The sequence below is a fragment of the Ovis aries genome, chromosome 3 (assembly GCF_016772045.2).
Source record: "Ovis aries strain OAR_USU_Benz2616 breed Rambouillet chromosome 3, ARS-UI_Ramb_v3.0, whole genome shotgun sequence".
Lineage (NCBI taxonomy): Eukaryota > Metazoa > Chordata > Mammalia > Artiodactyla > Bovidae > Ovis > Ovis aries.
In genome coordinates, this window is record NC_056056.1 from 131,453,885 (window position 1) to 131,478,764 (window position 24,880).

At 37.2% G+C, this 24,880-nt stretch overlaps 1 protein-coding gene across 11 annotated transcripts in view; it reads left to right on the forward strand.

The window, feature by feature from the left end:
* The window catches only part of VEZT (vezatin, adherens junctions transmembrane protein), an 85,660-nt gene extending 70,903 nt beyond the window's left edge, over positions 1 to 14,757 (forward strand). For 7 of the 11 annotated variants that reach the window (XM_012174119.4, XM_004006262.5, XM_042246621.2 and 4 more), the window contains 2 exons: positions 1,657 to 1,864; positions 5,273 to 14,757. In XM_012174119.4, the coding sequence (XP_012029509.3) occupies positions 1,657 to 1,864; positions 5,273 to 5,787 (723 nt within the window). In that variant the 3' untranslated portion in view covers positions 5,788 to 14,757. Of the gene's footprint in view, positions 1 to 1,656; positions 1,865 to 4,204 lie in introns of all 11 variants that reach the window. The other 4 variants (XM_027967211.2, XM_042246622.1, XM_060412511.1 and 1 more) reach the window with 1 other exon arrangement.
* Positions 14,758 to 24,880: the final 10,123 nt, after the last annotated feature.

Below are 24,880 nucleotides of genomic sequence, written 5' to 3' on the forward strand. Positions count from 1 at the left end.
TGAAGATCTTTTTGTACAGTTCTTCTGTGTATTATTGCCACCTCTTCTTAATATCTTCTGCTTCTGTTAGGTCCGTACCATTTCTGTCCTTTATTGAGCCCATCTTTGGATGAAATGTTCCTTTGGAATCTCTAATTTTCTTGAAGAGATCTCTAATCTTTCCCATTCTGTTGTTTTCCTCTATCTCTTCGCATCGATCGCTGAAGAAGGCTTTCTTATCTCTCCTTGCTATTCTTTGGAACTCTGCATTCAAATGGATATATCTTTCCTTTTCTCCTTTGCTTTTCACTTCTCTTCTTTTCACAGCTATTTGTAAAGCCTCCCCAGACAGCCATTTTGCTTTTTTGCACTTCTTTTTCTTGGGGATGGTCTTGCTCCCTATCTCCTATACAACGGCACAAACCTCCATCCATAGTTCATCAGGCACTCCGTCTATCAGATCTAGTCCCTTAAATCTGTTTCTCACTTCCACTGTGTAATCATAAGGGATTTGATTTAGGTCATACCTAAATGGTCTAGTGGTTTTCCCTACTTTCTTCAATTTAAGTCTGAATTTGGCAATAAGGAGTTCATGATCTGAGCCACAGTCAGCTCCCGGTCTTGCTTTTGACTGTATAGAGCTTCTCCATCTTTGGCTGCAAAGAAGATAATTAGTCTGATTTCAGTATTGGACCATCTGGTGATGTCCGTGTGTAGAGTCTTCTCTTGTGTTGTTGGAAGAGGGTGTTTGCTATGATCAGTGTGTTCTCTTGGCAAAACTCTACTATTCTTTGCCCAGCTTCATTCCATATTCCAAGGCCAAATTTGCCTGTTACCCCAGGTATTTCTTGACTTCCTACTTTTGCATTCCAGTCCCCTATAATGTAAAGGACATCTTTTTTGGGTGTTACTAAAAGGTCTTGGAGGTCTTCATAGAACCATTCAGCTTCAGCTTCTTCAGCGTTACTGTTGGGGCATAGACTTGGATTACTGTGATATTGAATGGTTTGCCTTGGAAACGAACAGAGATCATTCTGTCATTTTTGAGATTGCATCCAAGTACTGCATTTCAGACTCTTGTTGACCGTGATGGCTACTCCATTTCTTCTGAGGGATTCCTGCCCACAGTAGTAGATATAACGGTCATCTGAGTTAAATTCACGCTGATAAGAGGATCCCAGATAATTTTCCTTAACCATAATTGCAACAGAAGCTGAGTAATAAGGATCCTACCCTTCACCTTAGAGATAAGGAGAACCATCAGATGAGGTGTTCCCTAATCCTAGCGATAGTGTTCAGACTTCCTGAAGAGTCAGAAAGAAACACAAATGTCTATCAAACATATCTGACTACCTCCGTAAACCAACAGCCCTGCTAATTTTGATTGATTTTGACATAGCTAATAGAATCTTAACTAGATCTATCGAATGGTGTCAGAGAAGAAAAATAATGACTGAAGTTATTAAACTTTCTTATCCACAACTCTTTTTAGTATCATAAGTTTCATTAAGATTTCAGTTTATCTGTGTTTGCTTTGTATGCCCAACTTGTGCTTCAGTGACCTATGCCAGGAGTCCTTATTTTTTTAATCTTGGAGTTCGATAGGTTCAAATCAGTGAATGCTACTAGAAAACTGTCTGCTTGAAGTACCGTCCTTTTTCTTTTATTCATTTTCAGGAGTTAGAAGCTTATGTAGATGATATTGATATGGACACTGATTTCAGAAAGGATGATTTTTATTACTTGTCTCAAGAAGACAGAGAGAGACAGAAGCGTGAACATGAAGAATCCAAGAGGGTGCTCCAAGAACTGAAATCTGTGCTGGGATTTAAAGCATCAGAGGCAGAAAGGCAGAAGTGGAAGCAACTTCTGTTTAGTGATCATGGTAAGCACTGACTTCAGAGTAACAGTTTATTTCAGTGTAAGGGATTCTTTTTTCTTGAACTGTAAATCTTAGCCACAGAATTCTTATGGTGTTCATTTTAGGGATCCACCAGTAAGTATAGTACTTTGTCTTTTAGACACAAAATCAATTTGATCATTAAAAGAGTCATTATATAATCCAATTTGATCAATAAAAGAGTTACTGTATGATCAGATTGGGAATATGAAGTCAGACTTTTTCATCAGTTACTCTTATTTTTCTACTAAATTTGTTTCAGTGGGTTCAAGATTCTAAACCCTGTTCTGAATTATAATTTTTAATATAACACAAAATTAATAACTGTTCACTGTTGAAACCAATGAATTAAACCCTAGGCCCTTAGCTATATCACTAGGTTACTTAATAATAATTGATTTGAACACTGTAGAAGATAGAAGGCAGAGATGCTTATGTGCACACTGTCTTCATATTTGGATTTGTACAAAAGTGGATGACTGATAATACCTAAGATTACCCTTGAACTTCTTTATGTAACCACCTTCTTTTCTTTAGAACTTCATAGGAGGCAGGGGAGCAAGAGAGGGGAAGCTTAGTACTCAATAGTATCATCAGACTAGCTAATTCCTAATTCAAGAATTAATTCCTCTGGATTTCTAAGCAAGTAGAGTGGGACTTCCCTTCTATTTTAGTATATGCGGAGCCTCAAAATCAACTGTCTTCTCTTCCCTTTCTCTTTTTCACTAGAAGTGTATCGGTTACTCTGGAAGGTTCCTCATCATTCTCTTTTCTTCTCTGGGGCCCTCCTATCCTCGCTTATCCAGATGTATACTTCTTGATTTTGTCTTTCTCCTTTCTTCCCATTGATCCCCTTTATAGCCCAGGTCCTCGTAAGGTTGGGCTTCCCTGGTGGTTCTCATGGTAAAGAATTTGCCTGCAGTGTAGGAGGTCCAGATCTAATCCCTGGGTCAGGAAGATCCACTAGAGAAGGGAATGGCTCTCCACTCCAGTATTCTTGCCTGGAGAATTTCATGGACAGAGGAGCCTGGCGGGCTAGCATCCATTGGGTTGCAAAGAGTCAGACATGACTGAGCTACTAACACTCACTTATAAGCTTATGCTCATTATTATAATAGCCTCTTAGCTGACTTGCATTTTCAATACCTTTTTCTTCTAAGCTGTTCTTGAATATAGCTTCTAAGCCTTTAGGTTTGCTTCTGTCTATCCTTGAAAACTAATTTGATTTTTCTCAAACAGCACATAGAAAATAGCTCTCTGTCTGAAAAATCTACAGCAGTTTCCCTTTTTTATTGTATTTAATCTAAACTCCTATTCCTGGTTTCAAGCCTCTCCATCATGAGTACCCCATATTCAATTATATTCCCCACTCTTTCTAGTATAGATATCTTCCTCTACTTATATCTAATTAGCAATGGTTCTGCAAGCTGGCTGTTTTTATTAATGAAAAGTCTTCATGGCGATCCCTTTCACAGGAATGCTGTCCTCTCCACCAGTCTCTCCTCCGTGAGTCCCCCTCTTAGTGTTCCAGTCCTGCCACCTCTCTCACTACTACAGAGCCCTACACGCAGGGGACACTGTTGTGAAATGAGAGGATTTCTTGAGCAACAAAGCAGAGTTCATGCAACCTGCTTGTCCATATATTGGGCCTTCGTAAATCAGAGATTAGGAGTATTAGATTTTACACACTATTGTTTCCTGTGTGTTCTATTTTTTTTGTTTGTTTCTGAAATTAAATTACAGTGTTCTTAAATAGGGCCTTTATTATCCCCCACGGTATTCATTTAGAAAATTACTCAATAAGTAGATAATAAGATATGGTTTACTATTGAAGCCCCAGCACATAGATCAGGAGACAGAAATCCGTACAGTCCTAGAGGTTTATATTCTAGCACAGTGTTAACGTACTAGCTCATTGATACATTATACAGATTACCCGCCCTCATTTAATTAACAATAATCAGAAATATCAATCAACTTCTAATATGTGTTGCTTTCTTTAAGAATTAACAGATTTATCAGCTAACACTGTACACAAAGTTGTACACAAAGTCTGAAAATAGCACTGTATATAAACTTGTATCCTTTTTTGTTGTTTAGTACTTTTTTCATGTGGCTTTAAAACTATCCTCTTGACAGTATGGGTAAAGTTATAATGATGAGAGAAGTATCTCTTTTCAGGTATGTGCTTTTGATAGTTTACATTTGAAAAGGCATAATGCTAATTTAGTTTATGAAAATAAGTAAAAAGCTGATACCTTAAAATGCTTTTCCCATGAAAAATTTCAGTACATCTTCCAGAGTTGTTTTCATCTCTGCCTACAGGGGTAAAGTCCGAATGGAATTAGAGAGGGAAATTCTACACTGGAACCTGCTGTGGCCATTTTTTTCTGTTGTTGCTGCTTCTCTAGTGGAGTTACTGCAGCTTAGGGATCTGTTTCTTGGAAATGGACACGTTTTACAAATTATTTTTTAAAATAAACGCCAGATCTTCAAGACGCACTTTTTTTTCTTCCGTCATGCTTCATAACATATTGTATTGTACTAACCCCTCATACTGGGAGGAGAGACTGCATAGCAAGCAACCCACTGCCTACTAACATCAAGAGGGGCTAAATAAAACTTCATATTCCTTGAAAGGACAACTTCTGCCGTATGGATGTAATATTTATGTATTATGCTTTGTACAGTAGTTGATATGGAATACAGGTTTTATTTTATTTTATATTTTTCTGTGGCGTTAAAATATGTAGAAGTTATGGCTTTACTGTCATCAGGGTCTTATTAGGTGGTTAACAAGTGAGTTGAATTGTATGTTGTAATTTTTTTCCATGATGTTTTAACTTGTAAATATGTGTGTGTTGATGATGATAGGATTATTACTTGAATTACTCTTAGGTGTTTCGTCTGTCATACTCTGGGTGAAACCATGCTGCTTATCCTTTAGTACAGTGGCTCTCAAACTTGCGTGTGCATCAGAATCCAGCAGAGGGCTTGTCAAACCGTAGCCAGTCCTCCTCCAGTTTCCGATTCAATAGGCATGGAGCTGAAGAATTTTCATTTCTAAAAAATTCCTAGGTGATGCTGACTGATGCTGTTGGTTCAAGAGCCACACCTTAAAAACACTGCTTTAATGTTTTGAATTAAGAGAATGCATAAGGTGTTTTAAAATATTTATCAAAACCCCATCTCATTTTATGTCTGAGGTATTTTATCTCTTATAAAGTTCTCTGGTTTTATAAATTTACTTTGATTTACTAGAAAGCTTTATTTAGCTTTTATTTATTGTTCTTTATAAGAAAAACCTACTGGGAGTTTAAATTAAAGTTTAAATCATTGCTGGGTTTTTAGTTATTATTTTTCTTTCTTTTTTTTTTTTTTTTCCCTTTGAAGCTGTGTTGAAATCCTTGTCTCCTGTAGACCCAGTGGAACCCATAAGTAATTCAGAACCATCAGTGGATTCAGATATGGGGAAAGTTGGTAAAAATGATACTGAAGAGGAAAATAATAAAACCTCTACAGCTGACAATGAAATAAGTAGTAGGACTGAGTATTTATGTGAATACCCTCTAGATGGTAAAAGTAAAGACAATTCTGCAAATGAAGTCTTCTTCCAAGGAGCTGAAGAAAGAGCACATTACCAATGTAAGAGTGAAGATGAGTCTCCGAAGGCAGATGTAGATGGCCTGGCCCCTGCCCACCCAACCCCCAGGGTCTCATCACAGCCCTCCATCAAGCAGAGGCTGGCCCAGCTACAGCTGTCCCCTGATTTCACTTTCACTGCTGGCCTCGCTGCAGAAGTGGCTGCTAGATCTCTCTCCTTTACCACCATGCAGGAACAGACTTTTGGTGATGAGGAGGAAGAACAAATAATACAAGAAAATGAAAATGAGGTAGAAGAAAAGTAAGAACCAAGATTTACGTGAAGGATTTTATTCTTTGTTTGTGAAAGTGTTTTAACTTCAAGACTAGAAATTCCACTGGAAAGGGAAAATGAGTGTAAGTTTACTGTATTTAAAGCTAAGATGTGAATCTATAGGAAGAACCTTGGTTTGAACAACTGATCTGGAAATACTAGTTACCTGTAAATGGCAGACCTTTTAGGAGAATAAGAGAAAGGTAAGGGTTCTCTTGAATAAATTGCTGTTTTATTTGCAGCATGACTGATTGATCGTGGAAACTCTTTAAGTATCTTTAATAACAAATGAATTTATCATTTCTTGCCAGAATTTACTACCATAAAATGACTGGGATAATTCTGTTGCAAGAATATTAACATTTAGTAAGGCTCCTTTTTACTGTATTCTCGCAGTTAATAACTGCAGCTATTATGTCAATAACAAGTTGTTTGTATTTAATTTTTGTTTATACCAGTCTTAAAGATACACGTTCTGAATAAAAAAAGTTGAATTCATGAAATTGATGTGTACTGGGGTTTGGAACTGAAACATGGTTTCAGAAGTACTTGGGTTATAACATGTGTCCTTGTTTGTATGTGTATTCAGTATCTTAAGATTTCTTAATGATCTTGTGAAGAAAAACATTGCACCTTTTTAGGAATGATCCTTTAAATTTTTTGTGTATTTATCTTTTTCTGTTGTTGCAACTAAAAGAGATGATATCAAAGTGGGATCTCTTTAGTTCCAGGCCTCATCCCCAACTTTATAAAAAAGTTTCTTTTATCAGTTTCCCTAGAGATAATGAGTGCCATTGACATCAGTAAATCATGATGCTGCTAATTTCTAGCCTGAAGCTATACCCTCTCCACCTTAATAAGATTATGGAGACATCCTGTTGACTTCTTGGAAAGCATTCTTGTCTCCTTAATACTTTATTTACGAACTACCTCCTAAGACATTGCTTTCCAAATTTTCTCAATTTCATCTGTTTTGTCTTGTGATTACATTTTCAAAGAGTGATATTTTCAAGAGTATAATGTTTTTTACTACCTATAGCTCCAATGCACTGACATAGTTTACAGATGTTATTTGAGGAAAATGTAGGAAAAACTCTACGCTACTGTCCTAGAAAGGAAATTATGAGTCTAGTGTGCCTTTGGAGTTAAGAAACACATTTAAATTCTTGTAACTTAGCACTTCAAGTGAGTAAATTTTTGTATACCAAAGGGGATTTTTTTTTTTTTCCAGTAATCTAAGGAAATTTATTTTTGGTCCTGAAGAAAAACTTGGTTCTGCTTTATATGAATAATAGTGATTTCATATACTATAAGTGATTCTGCCAGTTGCCAAATATTCTGGGACTTACCCATAATTAAGCTCTTAGGAGCAATATCTTAGGGTGGGCCTATAACATTTAGAAATAGCTAAATTTCAAGAAAAAATTTTGTGTTGTAACTATTATATTCTTAAATGGTAATGCTTAGTTAGAGTTTATTTTCACTTGAAATTGCTTAGTTTCCCATCTCCTCTTTTCCTTTAATTTAGAATTACGGAAAAACTTGGATAATCTTTCTCTAAATCTGTATAACCTTATACACAGAATTAGAGTTTAATCATTTTTAATTCTGTTATTATTTATATATTTTTACTACACCAGTTTGGGGAAAATATCTTCATTATATTATGCCAATTTTATTTAATGCTTTCTAAAATGATACTTTTTAATTTTGAAAGACTAATTTTAATCAGGAATTCTTTTTTATTATTATTTTTAATCAGGAATTCTTAACCTTCCATTCTGATCTGTTTTATTCACTAGTTGTTACTTAGTTCTATGAAAATTCTACCTGAAATCATGATAATAAGGATATTGGAATTGTAATTGAATGTTCTTTTTATGTACTTTTCAAAATTTGTCATTTTTCAGAATATTTCCAAGGTAAAATATTATTTTCCCTGTGAAAATTCCTTATTTTCTCTTACAGTAGTCTAGCAGTCAGTGTTTCTCTGTTCCTCTCCCCTCCCTTCACCCCCCTGGGGCCACCTGCATTAGAATAAACTGTAGGCCTTATTTTTTTTTTTTAATGCAAATTTGGGGCCATACTCTCAATTATTCTTAGTGGTCATTTTGGAACAAGATCTAGGTGATATTTATACCCAGTAAAAATCTAACAACTCTGTCGAGGACCTTATTGTTCTTGCCATGAATACCTTAGGAAATAAATAAGTCAGTGTAACATAACTAGATATTTTTGTTACTTTTCTCAGAATATTTCAATTTTTCTTATCAGGCTTGTGACTAGTTTTATAGCTGTCATCCTCTGTCCAAAAGAAGCCCTCTGGGGAAAATATTCCGTGGGGAAAACTTGTAATTGTGCTTTCCAAATTTAACAGTGGTATTTTGACAGAATAATTCTTGTAAGGAGTAATACCGTGAGAGCTTTTAATATAAATGTTTCTATAAAAAAGGCATTTAGGTCACTCTTAAAGACAAGATTTTTGCCCCTTGCCTACAGTTAGGAAAGTCATGGCAGTAAATGATCTGGTGACAGTTATCATATCTTAAATCCTTTTTTTCCCCAAGCCTTCAGTGAAAGTCTACATATCTGGCCTATCTAGGACCAGACTCTTGCTGGTCGTGGATGGGCGGTTCGTTGCTTATTTTCACAAGTTGTCTCTTTGATCTGACTTCCGAAGTTAAGTCCTCATTAAAATCAATTGTACTTAACAGCGTGTGAATATATTTCATTAGAAACTGATGCAATTGACTCAAGTTTATTTTCTGAAGTTGTTGAAGATAAAGTCAGAAAAAAATGCATTTAAGGCAACTTTCTACAGAAATTTAAGAATATGGTTTTAAGGATTTAATATAGAAGGATAGACCTGAGTTTAAATCCCACATCTCTATCATTTAAAAGCTATCAGTGCAGCTGAAGTAATAATATCATGGGGAGTTTTTATAGCAAAACCCAAATTCTCTGAATTACTAAATGATATTTGTGACTTCTGACTTCTCAGACACAGTTAAAAAGAAAATAAAACTTTTGAGGCTGCGAAATAAGACCATTTATATTAGTAACCAGTTAGTAAATATGTTAATAAAATAGGTCAAAAAATTTTAAACTCAACTTTTTTGAAAAATAAATAGTAATATTCTGATTCACATAATAAAAATGGTAAAGTTTTTAATCTTAAAGCATAAAAAGAATTAAGTTCTGATACATTTCACACAATTATAAGTCACTGGAGTATTAATCAAAAGCAACCCTAGAGGTCATTTCACTCTGATGACTGACTTTCACTTATACATCATCAGTAATTTAAAATATGAAATATTTTGATTAATTATTAAATATCATGTGGGAAGAAAAGGTCAATGGATCTGGTTTAATCATAGCATATTGTTTCTCTATCCAAACAAAACAAGAGCTGCATACCATAAGGCTGTAAGTATAGCTTGTTATTTGAACTAAAGTGGATAACCAGAAAAAGCATAAAGATTGATTTATCCCTCCAATTCTATTTAAAAGACACTAATGCAGATCACACTGAGAATTACGAGATGAGCTACAAGTAACACCCTGGTGGTTCAGTGGTTAGGACTCCGTGCTTCCACTGCAGGGACCATGGGTTCAGCTCCTCGTTGGGGAACTAAGATCCCACATGTCACATGGTGCAAACAAACAAAAAAGAAAACTACAAATATTTTAGAAGGGAAAATATCTTTAATACAGTAACAATTCATGTATATCATCATTGGCTGTATCATATGCTAAGGCGGCTACCTTGCATAATTTAATTTTTCAGTTAACTGAAGCAAATCCAATCAATTTTTTAACAGTTTTATAAGAAATATTCTAAAATATACTTTCTACTTCTCTGCATTTTCTTTGTCATCTTTAAGAACATGCATGGGATGATAAACAGAAATTCACCCTTAGGGGCTGCTGAGATATAGAATGCCCCTTTACTACATGACCTTGCGTTGCTGTGCTTTTTGAGTCATATCTGTTTTTCACAGTTGCTCTATTTTCCCTTATAATCAGTTGTCACTTTTTGCTGCTGTCTTGTGTGCCTGCTTCTCACACTAGGCCCCTAACTTGCTGCTTCTAATCTGCTGTGGACTGAGAAACCAGATTGCCAGGCTTGCTAGAATTGTGTCTAAAATAAGAGTAAGTAGACTGAACAAGGCTTAAGGGGCTTTTCTGCCAGTACAGTGCATGGACTTTGTGGTACCTGTTTGGCTGCTCAGCGTACTTTTGTTTGCTTCTTAGTCCTTTACTAAGAATTTGCTAAAAATACTTGTTTGAATATGTGATTGCCATACATTTAGAGTATTAATTCAGTTTTTATATGGTGATGTTTCTAAGACTCTCCATTAATGAATTCAGCCATAAAAGAAAATTTGACTATCTTTGTATAAATCACTGTATATATTTTAGGAAAATGTTAAATATTTTGTTCTTGCTAAGTGTTCTAATATAGTATGCAGACTTAAAACTTAGAGCACTATAAGTAGACTTCAACTCTGTTCACCAAGATTGATATTCTAGAACTGTTGGTTTGAGACTAAACCTGCATGGCTAATTTAGTAAGAACTGCCTAGCTGAATATTTGGGGAATGAGTCATTCTAGATATCCCTGTTTCTGTGGAGTTTAAGCCTCTAAAGAGCTTTTAAAGTTTGTGGAACAATTACTGAAGAAAATCTTTTTAAAACAGTGTGCATTGCTGTCTTCTTAAGCAATATATGAAATACATTGAAAAGATTTTGATGTCACAATGATTGTTACTAACAACAGTTTTACTGTAATAAACTACTCAGGCACTGAAAGCTATATGCCCCTTTACTAAGTAACTCCATTCTGCTGTGCCTTTGATTTCTTACAGTTTTGATTTCTCTATTACTGCTCACTGAAGTGTGCCTGTAGCAGTAGCCTTTCTCCACCTTCATAATGTTCCTTCTAGACTGCTTCAGTTTTGGAAGACAGCTGACTGAGACAGCTAGCATAATGTATAAAAAATACAAAGAGTAAACTGACTCAGTGAAAACCTGAAAAACTGGATTATACCTAACTACATGAATTATAACTGATTACCTGTTTCATTGCTGTCTTTAAGTGTACTAGATTAGAGTCCTGTTCTCAGAATAGAAGAGCTGTTAGTGTACCAAAGAAATTATTTTGTTTCCATTCTTTACCTTCTAAATATTTCATGCTGCTAATATTTTTGGCACTGATTAAAACCAGTCTAGTCAAATTAGCTTTTTCTATAGTACTTTCTATTTGAGTTAGATACCACACGATGCCAAGAATTTCTTTGGCTAGGTTGTTTTTGTTATGTCGGTTTTGTTTTTAGAGAAATGTATCCTTATTTTCAAAACACGAAGTAGGTTGAGCCCTGGAAAATAAGGAAACTTTTGTTATTGATACTGTGGAGAACTGAACGGTAATAAGGGTTTTAGACTCAAAACAATTATACACGGGAAAATTATTCTTTGATTATACAAGTTCTTAAGATAATATCTTTTATTCAATTAAATGTATATTAAAAGCTGGCCAAACATAAAAGTGTTAGATCTAATGATCTTGACAGATACTTGAATGACTAAATTCCCACTGTCATTCTGTATTTTGCATGTTTAAGTTTTAATTTCATGTGTTAATTAATCAAGCATGATTATTTTTCTTGTGAAAAATAAACATTAGATTTGCATGTTATATAATATTTGCAAGTAAAAATCCGGAAAAGGATACTTGTCTGAGATTAGCACTGAACTACTTGGTTTTACCAACAGTCTGATTGTGTTTTAGTAACCATATGTTGATTCATCCTGCCATCTAATTACATGGTAATTAGAGAATCAATCCACTTGTTTTACGGCCATGCCTCAAAGTCAGCTTTCAGTTATTCATGCTACTAGAAGGGAATTATGATACAGTATTCATCAAAAAATAGATGACCCAAAACACTGTCTTAAGTTGAAGCTGCCATTACAAAATAGTTATGAAGCCAAACTTGGTTTGGTGATATAAGGAGAAAAATTCTCTTTGAGTGTAGTTGTGAGAAGAAAATGACTCTACCTAGTATAATTGCTGTAAATCAAAAAGAGGATGAATTGATTCCAGAATTCACATATACAGAAGTTTAACATGAATAAAGAGTTGATTTTTATGGATATCCTAAAATGTGTGATAAATTAAAATACATATGTTTTAAATGCTATAAATTTTAATATATATTTTAACCTGTGAGCGATTCAATTAGTTTGTTTCATTTCTATTAACTAATTTCATTTGTTACATATCAAACATTTTACTGCAGTAGGACAGTATTTAAGTTGTATATACTTTGGAATACACTATTTTTAAAAGTGAGTATATTCTGTGAGATACTGTTGCACAAGTATATTTCTCCTCTCATTTATATTTTAAGAGTTTCTCCAAATAAGAGATAATTTTACTATCTTGGACTCGACATTTTTCACTTTTTAGCATTTTCTTAAAGGTCGGCTACCTACAAGTTATTTATCATTGAACTATTTTAAAAACTAACACATGTCTTTTACAAATAATTACATTATTCTTTTTCCCTTCCCGAGTACATCTATAATATATTAGCTCAAATGGAAATCTGTATTAGCTGAATCACAGTATTTTCTGCACTTTTATTTCACCAACTTGTACTTCTGTTCATAACATGATTTAAATAATGCTTACTCAAGCACAGGACTAGCATCTGGCAACATACAGAAAGCTCCAGATATGTTACACCCATCCCTTAAAGACTGGCTTATGGTTCTGGTACAGCCCCGGAGGTCCATGTGAGTGAAAAGCCAGAAGTCCGCCTGAACTGAAAACACTCCCAAGGAGTTTGGTTTTGTTTGGGTTTGTTCTAGGTATGGTCCCAGGGATCCCAGATCAAACCAGGCCCCTGGGCCTATCCTAGAACCAACCTAAACTCGCGCATCATTCCTGGAACGTCAAGAGTGTGAAGGCTGAAGACAACCTGAAGCTGATGAGACATACTGAGTTTTAACGTTTTGTGTGTGTGTGTGCCTGTGTGTGAACAAGAATGGGTTCATTAACCCTTCTCAAATAGAGGGATGACAGTGGACAAGATAGTCTTGCCAGACTTTGACATTGTAGTCACTTATCACAATAGGAATGTGGTATATAATATGGTTATTATTAATTGCCGGTGAGAAGCATTGTTCTTACAATTTTTATTATTTGGTCTCTATTTTTAGGGTAAACAACTTAGCCACCAAAACAAATTTCCCTCCTCCCCAAATTCATGATTTCTGCTTTTGCTTTTCTCAAAAACTTTCTACTCAACAATATTATTACAGTCTCATTTAACTAATTTTTCGTGGTTTCTAAAAAGGTATTCTAAAAAGTCTTTGCTTTCTTGCTGCATTGTAGGTGATTCTTAAACTCTTGTTTCTGGAATTTAATGCCCTTTTTCTTTTAATCTGTTACTGAATCTACCGCATTGCTCTCTGCTTGCTTTTTGAGGTTCAGATCTGGGGAGGACTTGAACAACATTTGTAGATGCACCATCCCTGTTAGACTCAATGTAGGCTGCATTTTAGAATCTGCTGTAAGATTTTTAGCAAGGTTCTTTATTTTTGTTCCCTGCTGCTCTGGATTTTTAAAATATTCTGACCTAGTTGATTTATCAAATGGCCTCGTATAACATCGCTATAGTCACATACATGTTTTTTTTTAGTTTGGAGAACAAGATTTCTGGACAGGCATATTGAAAACACCCCAAAAGGTTGTTATACACCTTTGGTTATTATATTTGTATATTATATTATACACCAAAGGTTATTAATACACAGTGAAAATGTATACTTTTGGTAATACTGGCATTTCAGTAGATTTAGACCACGTTTGAAGTAATTGCAGACTAAGCAGGGACTATACCTGTGACAGCAGCTGGAACTGTGCTGTTCTTCCAAACCTTGTCACACTAGAAAAATCTGGCCAGTGAGGTATCCTTTAAAATAGGACTGAGAGATTGTCGAGGCTCATGCTGAAGAACTCAACCCTGGGATTATTGCTGTATTACATTCGTTATGTAGATGCTTCATCCCATGGATTCTGTTATTTTTACCTTTTAAATCTTATTCTGTTTACGCTTCTCAATGTTTTTCTTTTTGCGCAATGTTTTTCTGTTTGTGTAAATCAAAGCACTGTACATGTTACTCTGCGTGTATATGTATTTTTAATAAAAGAGTAGACTCTGGGTCTAATGATTTTGAATTTTAAAGCTGAATTATTTAAATGCTTTTTATTGTCTTGTAAATTCACTCTTAATTTATACCTCAAGTCTTCTCATTTATTTTTTTCTCTAATGGACTATATAGATTAAATAGGTGAGCCTTATTTTCATCTTCTGCCAGAATTTGACATTTTGTGTTCACCCAAACATGAAAAAGTTCTGTCATCTGCATTCTTATATCAGTCCACAGTTAACTGTATTTCTTGACAGTTAGCCCAGCTTATGTTTATATACAGTAAGTATTCTTGGTTATGGGGAGGGGCCTGTCTACTCACTTTTAACATTGTTATTTATGAACACTGACAGTAGGAATTTGCATACTGTCCTACAAAGTTCATGCTTATTTACATAGTAAGTTTCTAAAGTCTACCTTCACTTTAGATACTTTGGGAGTGTTAAGGTGTATTTTTTAAATATCATTTGAAAATATTCTTTCAGAGATGTTTTAATTTTTACTTTCTGACTACGTATGTTTTATATGGTAAAACTGCATTTCCAACCCTACTTGAAGACTTGAGAGTATAACCTTTTTTAAAAGTAATTTCTTTGATAACTTTATGTATTTTATCATAATGAATTTTTGTGAACTGTTTTAAAAGATTTTACAAAATCCCAACAGTAGGTTTGTACGTATCTGTATTGTTCCTCCTAAGCCTAAGTCTCCAATAAAACCTGTACTTCTTTATACTTTGTACCTTTTGTATTCTGGTGTTTGTCACATGAATTAGCCAAAAGATAAACTTTTTCTGTTCCTTCTGTCTTTATTTTTCCATTGGACTTTTTTTTTTTTCTCCCCAAAATTTTTTCCCAAAAGACAGTGGTTGTCTAGGAAAGCCTTGGATTCATTAGTCTAAGTTTTGTTTGATCACTCAGGTGCCTCACATGATAATTTATCAGCACAAATTAATAATAATAATAATTTAAAAGCAGCAGATTAAGTTTAAAAACTCCATTTTAACCATTCTCTGTGACTGTCAGTCACTGGATACATTCTCATCCTGTTACATTTGTTGCCTTACATGACCTCCCTTACAGAAAGGGCGTATTGAAATAATAAGGGGTCCTATGTAATGAACGGAAAGTTGGTTTTGACTTCCTAAGCTTAGCTATAGTCTTGGGAACATTCATGGTAATTCCACAGTGGCTCTTCAGACTGAATGCTGGTTAAAGAGAAAGTGATCTTCCTTGAACTGAACTTTTAAATAAATAAGCTACCCCTTTGCAGAAAAGATTTGAGGCAAGGAAATTTGGCTCTTATCTGAGATTTTTTTAATTAAAAATGTAAAGATAAAGTAGATTGTACATAGTGTACTCTACCGGATCCTGAAGTCACTGGGTAGGAAATATCCCATATGATAATCACTCCTTGTCTTCACAGTTTGCTTTTGAAGATCCTTAGCAGATGTGCCATAACCATTGAAAATAAAGTTGGCAAATAGTAATTTTCCCTGAATATACATCTGTAAAAATTAATAAAACTCTTACAGAAAATGGCCATATGAAAATTAGCCCTATTTGTTTGAAGTAACGTCTTAGATGTGTCTGTATAAAAAAAAATTAATTTTTATATACAAAGTAATGTTAGGTAATAAACATGTTCCTAGAACCCAAATATGTTGTTTGAAGATTAAAAAAACAGGCTCAGTTGTTTTCTCACTCAGAGTCATACACGTGAAGTGGCAGAACCAGTGTCCCAACCAATTCTAAAAAGATAACGAGCCTTCTTCATTATGGTAAGCTACTTGTGGATACATTTAATTTTACAGCTAACCTCTAGGATAAAGTAGAAAGACCTGAATTGGAAGTTAGTAGAGTTGGATGGTGGACAAAGACTCAGACAAATCACTTAATCATAATGAGCCACAGTTTTCTCAGTAAGAAAAAGACAGCTGCTTGTGTGAATGTGTGGCAAAAACCACCACAATATTGTAATTAGCTTCCAAATAAAATAGAAAAAGACAGTTGTCTTATGAATTGGACTAGACTTCCAAAATCCTCTTCTAGCAGTAAGATTCTCAGATTGTCTCTTTCTTAAAGAGATACAGTTCCACTATGTAAAGCCATATTTGTCTTTCTCTTCCAGGGTGCATTGAGCTAATATTTAGGCACAGGTGAGCATCTTGGAAATTATTCAATTTTTAGAGGCTAGAAAGGTTAAGAAGAGGTGGCAGGGGAAGGAGATAGTAGTTTTAAAACAATGTAGCTGGTTCCAACACAGAAAATAACCTACTAAGAACTAAGTATACCTTATTTTTAAAGCTGTCTAATACAAATGTTTTAACAGGAGACTGTAAGAATTCAGAAGAAACAGTTGTTCTCTATGATTACATGTTATTTCTTTCCTCTTAGCATGATCTTTAAATCACAAAGGGATGTCCTATTGCAAGGTTTGCTCAAGGAAGAGAATAATTATTATTATTTCATTTTAGGAACAAAAGAATCTCTCTTGTTTCCTATCTGGGATCATCTATAAACACTGGCAAAAAGGGAGCTTGGTGTGGTTCCTTGATCTGAAACATTATTCTTTGACTTTATTCTTTAGCACCCATGCCTGGCTGTTAGTCATGAAGCTGCTTATCTTGCCTGTACTTAGATACATGATTAATGATAGCCAGTGACAAGGGTACTATATTCAGTGTATGAATATTTCACAAGATCTGAAGAATTTAACAATGATAATTTCTTAAACATTGATATCAGGGTAACTGGAGAAGGAAATGGCAACCCACTCCAGTGTTCTTGCCTGGAGAATCGCTATTTTTTTCTACAAAGATAAATGTGAAACATTTGTATAATAGAAAAAAGTGTAGTTTAAGAAACATTAGTTGCAAACGTGCAGGATTTCATTGTTTTGGGGCTTATAATCATCCATATAAGCCATCCCCTCTTAGGTCGAAATTGAGGCCTAGAAAAAAGGGAACAAAGCAGCAATCTTTTGTTCTTGCAGAAATAACTTAGTCAAAATACAGAGAAATGTTAGACTAGAAAGAAAAAAAAAACCAACTTTTAGTTTGTCCAGAAGCCAGGGTATGACCAGACACAGTATTAAAATTAAAAATATTTTCTTACTGAAATGTTGAATTTGAGTTTCAGTTGAGCTTCAAAACCTGGAATAAATAATCCAGATGTTCTCAGCATTTTATCAAATGAAGACTTCTGCCCCCATGGGACGTATGCTTTGAAATTTTTTAATCTATCACATAATCTATGTTCATTAAAACCCCGTAGATTGGGACTTCCCAAAAGTCCAGTGGCTAAGACACCATACTTTCAATGCAGGGGCCTCAGATCTGATCTCTGGTCAAGGAACTAAATCCCACCTGTCATAACAGGAGTTCCCAAGCTGCAACTAAAGATCCTGCATGCCGCAACAAAGATTGAAGAGCCGGAGTGCCTCAACTAAGACCTGATGTAGCCAAATAAATACTTGTTTAAAAGTGCTCTGTAAGTTGCATACCCTCCCAAGTCCCTCCCTTCTTTGTTTTTTCAACTAGCCGAAGTTGTAATGGCCATTTAATTAGAGTGTATGCTGCAGGCTGGGCTTCCCAGGCGGCACTAGCGGTAAAGAACCTGCCTGCCAGTGCAGGAGATATAAGAGATGTGGGTTCAATCCCTGGGTCAGGGAGATCCCCTGGAGTGGGAAATGGCAACTCACTCCAGTACTCTTGCCTGGAGAATCCCATGGACGGAGGAGCCTGGTGGGCTACAGTCCACGGGGCTGCACAAGAGCCAGACGTGACTAAGCACTCTGCAAGAAGGATATGGAGAGTGCAGAATGCTTTCGATGGTGGTCAGGTGTGAGGGAGCGAGGGAACCAGCCCCCACGAGCAGAAGAGTATTGCAGAAGCTGAGTGAAAAGGCATTGAGGCAGGAACAGAGGTAAAGAGTAAGGAGCGGCTGAAGCCCCACAAGAAAGGGGCTGGCCAGTCAGGGAGGGTCTTGGAATGGACAAGGCTTTTACTTTGAGTTAGGAAGCCACTGGAGGCTGTTGGGCATTACAGTAACATGGCTTAGATTTTTGCAGGAGGCCTGTTGGCTATTGCAGGGATCTGCATGAGGGATGCTGAGTGGCGGTAGTGAAGGCAGCCAGGGGTGATCAAGTTCTGGATCTATGTCGAAGGCAGAGCCAACAGGACTTGCTGATGTAATGAATGTGCAGTGTAAGAAAGGGGGGGTCTAGAAACTTGTATGGTGTGCAGCTTGAGAAACTGGAGGGACAGAGTTGTCATTTATTGAGAAGGAGCACCCAGTAAGGTTTGGGTAGAAATTGAACTGGTTTTGGATAGGCTACACATGAAATACTTATTACTCTTTAGGTGGAAATAGGAACGAGCAATTCGATATACGAGTTTAGGAGGGAGATCCAGACTGGGAGATGTCAGTTTGGGATGTGGTTAAAGGTATGAATATAGGTCAGAGGATAGAGTCGAAACACTGAGATCTTTCTTTGGGGTATCTGAAGCTGGAAATCAGGAGATAAAAAGGAAACTGCAAAGATTGAAGGAGAGCAGTCAGACATAAGAGTGGTGTTCTGAAGCTGAATGAACAAAGTATTTTATAACAGAGGCCATGATTAACATGTCAGTTCCGTTCAGTTCAGTCGCTCAGTCATGTCCGACTCTTTGTGACCCCATGGACTGCAGCACTCCAGGCCTCCCTGTCCATCACCAGCTCCCAGAGATTACTCAAACTCACGTCCATTGAGTCGGTGATGCCATCCAACCATCTCATCCTCCATCATCCCCTTCTCCTTCCACTCTCAATCTTTCCCAGCATCAAGGTCTTTTCCAATGAATCAGTTCTTCACGTCAGATGGCCAAAGTATTGGAGCTTCAACATCAGTCCTTCCAATGAATATGCAGGACTAATTTCCTTTAGGATGGACTGGTTGGATCTCCTTGCAGTCCAAGAGACTCTCAAGAGTCTCCTTCAACACCACAGTTCAAAAGTATCAATTCTTTAGTGCTCAGCTTTCTTGATAGTCCAACTCTCACATCCATACAAGACTACTGGAAAAACCATAGCCTTGGCTAGATGGACCTTTGTTGGCAAAGTAACATCTGCTTTTTAATATTCTGTCTAGGTTGGTCATAACTTTTCTTCCAAGGAGTAAGCATCTTTTTAATTTCATGGCTGAATTTACCATCTGCAGTGATTTTGGAGTCCCCCAAAATAAAGTCTCTTACTGTTTCCACTGTTTCCCCATCTATTAACACGTCAAATGCTGCTAAAAGATCGAGAAAGGTGAGGCCATTTGTGTATCTTCCGAGCAATGCAGGAGACCTGGTTTTGATTGCTGGGTTGGGAAGATTGCCTAGAGAAGGGAAAGGCTACTCACTCCAGCATTCTTGGGCTTTTGTGACTCAGCTGGTAAAGAATCCGCCTCCAGTGCAGGAGACCTGGGTTCAATTCCTGGGCTGGGAAGATCCCCTGGAGAAGGCAAAGGCTACCCACTCCAGTATTCTGGCCTTAAGAATTCCATGGACTGTATAGTCCATGGGGTTGCAAAAGGTGGGAAACGACTAAGTGACTTTTACACACAGAGCAATGCCTGCTCAAGTTCTTTGCTCATTTTTTAACTGGGCTATCAGTTTATTTTGTTCTTGAGTTTTAGAAGTTCTTTATATCATCTGGATATTAATCTTTTATCAGATACATGCTTTGTGAATTTTTCCCCTTCTGTGAGTATGTTTTCACTCTTTAATAGTGTCCCTTGACAATAAACATATTTAATTTTGATGTAGAAAAAAAATCTTATTTTTCTTTTGTTGCTAAATCTCCTCTTTTCAAGAAAGTCAAAAATAATAACACCTGGTTCATAGGATTATTATGAGGATTAAAGAAATTACTACATGTGAATACATATAAAAAGACTGGGACAATACTTACCAAGTCAGAAGCATTCAATAAATACTAGCCATTATTCAGGCTAAGTTTAGTACAAAACCCATGGGTTAGAGGAATAGAATTATGTGACATGAAAGCCACTGGAGCAGAGTCTCAAGACCATGATCAGCAATGTAAAATGATGCAGAGATGTCAAATAAGAGCCCACAAGGTAGGACCATGGTAAGACAGAGTTAGATGCCAAATTATACTGGATGGGAAAAAAGTGTTCAGCTCTTTTTTGTCCAGGGTCAAGTCCCCTACTGTTTATGCTCTTATGGTGCTCCAAAACAAGAGTAAGCCTGTGGGGGTTGCTAAGGCACAGATCTAACTTGATTTGGAGTCAGAACAACTAGGTTAGAGTCTCTGCTCTCCTACCACTTCATGCCTGCGCTCTCTTCCAGAGTTCCCATTTCCTCACACTTGGAGGACAACTATTCCTGTGTTCCAGAGAAGGCACTGGCATCCCACTCCAGTACTCTTGCCTGGAGAATCCCATGGCCGGAGGAGCCTGGTAGACTGCAGTCCATGGGGTGGCTGAGGGTCGGACACAACTGAGCAACTTCACTTTCACTTTTCAGTTTCATGAGTTGGAAAAGGAAATGGCAACCCACTCCAGTGTTCTTGCCTGGAGAATCCCAGGGACAGGGGAGCCTGGTGGGCTGCCGTCTGCGGGGTCACACAGAGTCAGACACGACTGAAGCGACTGAGCAGCAGCAGCAGCATTCCTATGTTACGAGATCAAGGAGGGTTTGAAAAGTAAACATAATGGTAAGTCATTAATTAATATTGTCATAATAAATGGTTCTAACTCCTCTTCTTATTCTAACTTTCTAACGTTCAGTAGCTCCCCCTGCATGCCAGATCTTGTGTAGTGGGGTATTCCCACCTCTCAGATAACTGACTTACAGATTTACAATGGTAATTAAGATGACATTAATACACGTCTAGGGGCTTCCCAGGTGGCACTAGTGGTAAAGAACTCATCTGCAAACACAGGAGATGTAAGAGACACATGTTGGATCCCTGGGTCAGGAAGATCCCCTGGAGGAGGGCATGGCAACTCACTCCATACTCTTGCCTGGAGAATCCCCATGGACAGAGGAGCCTGGCGGGCTGCAGTCCATAGGGTCACACAGAGTTGGACACGACTGAAGCGACTTCATACACACACACGCGATACACATCAAATGCCTATGACGATTTGGCATGCTATTGTATGCTGCTGGGGGACTTTTGTCTGAGTTTTAGCGGTGACTCTATCTCCGGGTCTGCTTCCTGAGCCACTGCATTCCTCACGGCTGTGATGTTCACCAATTTAATTCATCTTCAACTGTTGCCATAAAAAGCAAGTGCTTAAAATATTATCATTGAATAGACCAGTGGATCTTTTTGTTCACTTTGTTTTGGTTGTAGACACGAGAATTTATTTAACTGAGTTCTGAGTGCACTGCAGAAGTTTGTTTGAGGATTTAATCTGCTGTTCAGTGAACAGAACATGGGGCTCCTACTGAGTTCCTGCAGGTGCCTAAGCAAAGACGTTTTCAGCAAAGGAGCGGCCCAGGCCTGGTCACTCTCACCCTTGGGAGCCACATTTCAGGGCAGGACACAAGTCGCATTTATTTACTCTGGTTTGCACCTTGTCTTGTGGCTTATTTTATTCTTTTTTTAAAGTTTATATTTCTTTTTATTACATATCCCAAGATACCTTAGGAATGAATACATTTTCAAAACATAATAATAAATTCTATAAAGAATTCTTGAATAGCCTTGCAAGGAAATCCAAATGAACTATAACTTTATAATATTTTGTTTGTTAATGATGGATGGTTACAAATGGAAAGAATTTTTAATTCAATACATACTTATTAGGGGCTTCCCTGGTGGCTCAGTGGTAAAGAATTCGCCTGCAATGCAGGAGATGTAAGAGACACCGGTTCACCTCCTGAGTCGGGAAGGTCCCCTGGTGGAGGGCATGTCAACCCACTCTAGCATTCCTGCCTGGAGAATGCCATGGACAGAGGAGCTTAGTGGGCTGCAGTCGATAGGGTCACAAAGAGTCAGACACGACTGAATCGACCTAGCATGCACACACGCACGTTCTTATTGACCGATTTTCTTTGTGCTAGACACAAAAATCACCCTATGAGATATTCCCATTTTATAAATGAAAAGCGTGGCTCTCGAATAAGTTAAATATCTAGCCCAAGAGTCCAAGCCTCTTAGCAAGAAAAACTAATGCACTAGGTTCCCTAAAAAGTCTCTTTGACTTCAAATTAGATGTTTGTGTTTTGTCACTTTTCTCTTGTTTTCCTGCGTAGGTCACCACATACAAGGACACGCATTCACGCAAGCACGTGCATGTGCACACACACAGGAATCCTAATTACCACTCCAGACAGCACAATCCCCTCTGTTCATATTTAGTTTAATCACGGGATTCCTAAAAGAAGTCAATTGAATGGGCAATTAATTCCTCTGTTCACTGTTCACTCATACATTAAAACTCTTAATCTAATTTCTCTAGATATTGTCCCCCAAAACACTGTCCTTAGTGTTTAAATTCCTTATTACTTATGAAGTTGACGTGAGAATCTTTTTGCAAGAGCACTTTGTAAACTGAAAAGATATTCTATTATCTAGTTGTGGGATCCAGTCTGTTCAGTTTTATTTGGTGGTGAGAGGTTAAATGTTTATCCTTTGTTTCAGGAACTGAATGAGTGGAACTCAAACCAAGCAAACAGTCCCTGATTTGCTCTCTCAAGCTAAAAACATTAGCCTTCTGGTGACCAAATATTGACTACATGAAAGCAAGGATATTCTAACTGCCCACTAAAGTCCTTCCCAATTAACCTTAATGAAATATCCCAAGATACTTCCAGACAGCTACTCTTTCTGTTAAGCAAAGACTAGAAAAAGGATATATGTTAGGAGAGTAAATCAGTTCAGGTCAGTTCAGTCACTCAGTTGTGTCCGACTCTCTGCGACCCCATGGACTGCAGCACTCCAGGCTTCCCTGTCCATCACCAACTCCCAGAGCTTACTCAAACTCATGTCCAGTGAGCCGGTGATGCCATCCAAACATTTCATCCTCTATCGACCCCTTCTTCTCCCCACTTCAAACTTTCCCAGCATCGCAGTCTTTTCCAATGAGTCAATTCTTCACATCAGGTGGCCAAAGTATTATTGGAGTTTCAGCTTCAGCATCAGTCCTTCCAATGAATATTCAGGACTGATTTCCTTTAGGATTGACTGGTTGGCTCTCCTTGCAGTCCAAGAGACTCAAGAGTCTCCTCCAACATCACAGTTCAAAAGCATCAATTCTTTGGTGCTCAGCTTTCTTTATAGTCCAACTTTCACATCTATACATGACTACTGGAAAAATCATAGCTTTGACTAGATGGGCCTTTGTTGGCAAAGTAATGTCTCTGTTTTTTAATATATTGTCTAGGTTGGCCGTAACTTTTCTTCCAAGGAGCAAGTGTCTTTCAATTTCATGGCTGAAGCCATCATCTGCAGTAATTTTGGAGCCCCAAAATATAATGTCTGTCACTGTTTCCATTGCTTCCCCATCTATTTGCCATGAAGTGATGGGACCGGATGCCATGATTTTCATTTTCTGAATGTTGAATTTTAAGCCAACTTTTTCACTCTCCTCTTTCACTTTCATCAAGAGGCTCTTTAGTTCTTTGCTTTCTGCTATAAGGGTGGTGTCATCTGCGTATCTGAGGTTATTGATATTTCTCCCGGCAAACTTGATTCCAGCTTCTGCTTCATCCAGCCCAGCGTTTCTCATGATTTACTCTGCATATAAGTTAAATAAGCAGGGGACAATATACAGCCTTGACATACTCCTTTTCCTATTTGGAACCAGTCTATTGTTCCATGTCCAGTTCTAACTGTTGCTTCCTGACCTGCATACAGATTTCTCAGGAGGCAGGTCAGGTGGTCTGGTATTCCCATCTCTTTCAGAATTTTCCACAGTTTGTTGTGATCCACACAGTCAAAGGTTTTGGCATAGTCAATAAAGCAGAATTAGATGTTTCTCTGGAACTCTCTTGCTTTTTTGATGATCCAATGGATGTTGGCAATTTAATCTCTGGTTCCTCTGCCTTTTCTAAATCCATCTTGAATATCTGGAAGTTCATAGTTCATGTACTGTTGAAGGCTGGCTTGGAGAATTTTGAGCATTACTTTAGTAGCGTGTGAGATGAGTGCAATTGTACAGTAGTATGAGCATTCTTTGGCATTGCCTTTCTTTGGAATTGGAATGAAAACTGCCCTTTTCCAGTCCTGTGGCCACTGCTGAGTTTTCCAAACTTGCTGGCATATTGAGTGCAGCACTTTCACAGTATCATCTTTTAGGATTTGAAATAGCTCCACTGGAATTCCATCACCTCCACTAGCTTTGTTCATAGTGATGCTTCCTAAGGCCCACATGACTTTGCATTCCAGGATGTCTGGCTCTAGGTGAGTGATCACACCATCATGATTATCTGGGTCATGAAGATCTTTTTCGTACAGTTCTTCTGTGTATTCTTGCCACCTCTTCTTAATATCTTCTGCTTTGGTTAGGTCAATACCATTTCTGTCCTTTATTGAGCCCATCTTTGCATGAAATATTCCCTTGGTGTGTCTAATTTTCTTGAAGAGATCTCTAGTCTTTCCCATTTTATTGTTTTCCTCTATTTCTTTGCACTGATCACTGTGGAAGGCGTTCTTATCTCTCCTTGCTATTCTTTGGAACTCTGCATTCAAATGGGTATATCTTTCCTTTTTTCCTTTGCCTTTCCTATCTCTTCTTTTCACAGGTATTTGTAAGGCCTCCTCAGACAGCCATTTGCCTTTCTGCATTTCTTTTTCTTGGGAATGGTCCCCTGCCTCCTGTACAATGTCATGAACCTCTGTCCATAGTTCATCAGGCACTCT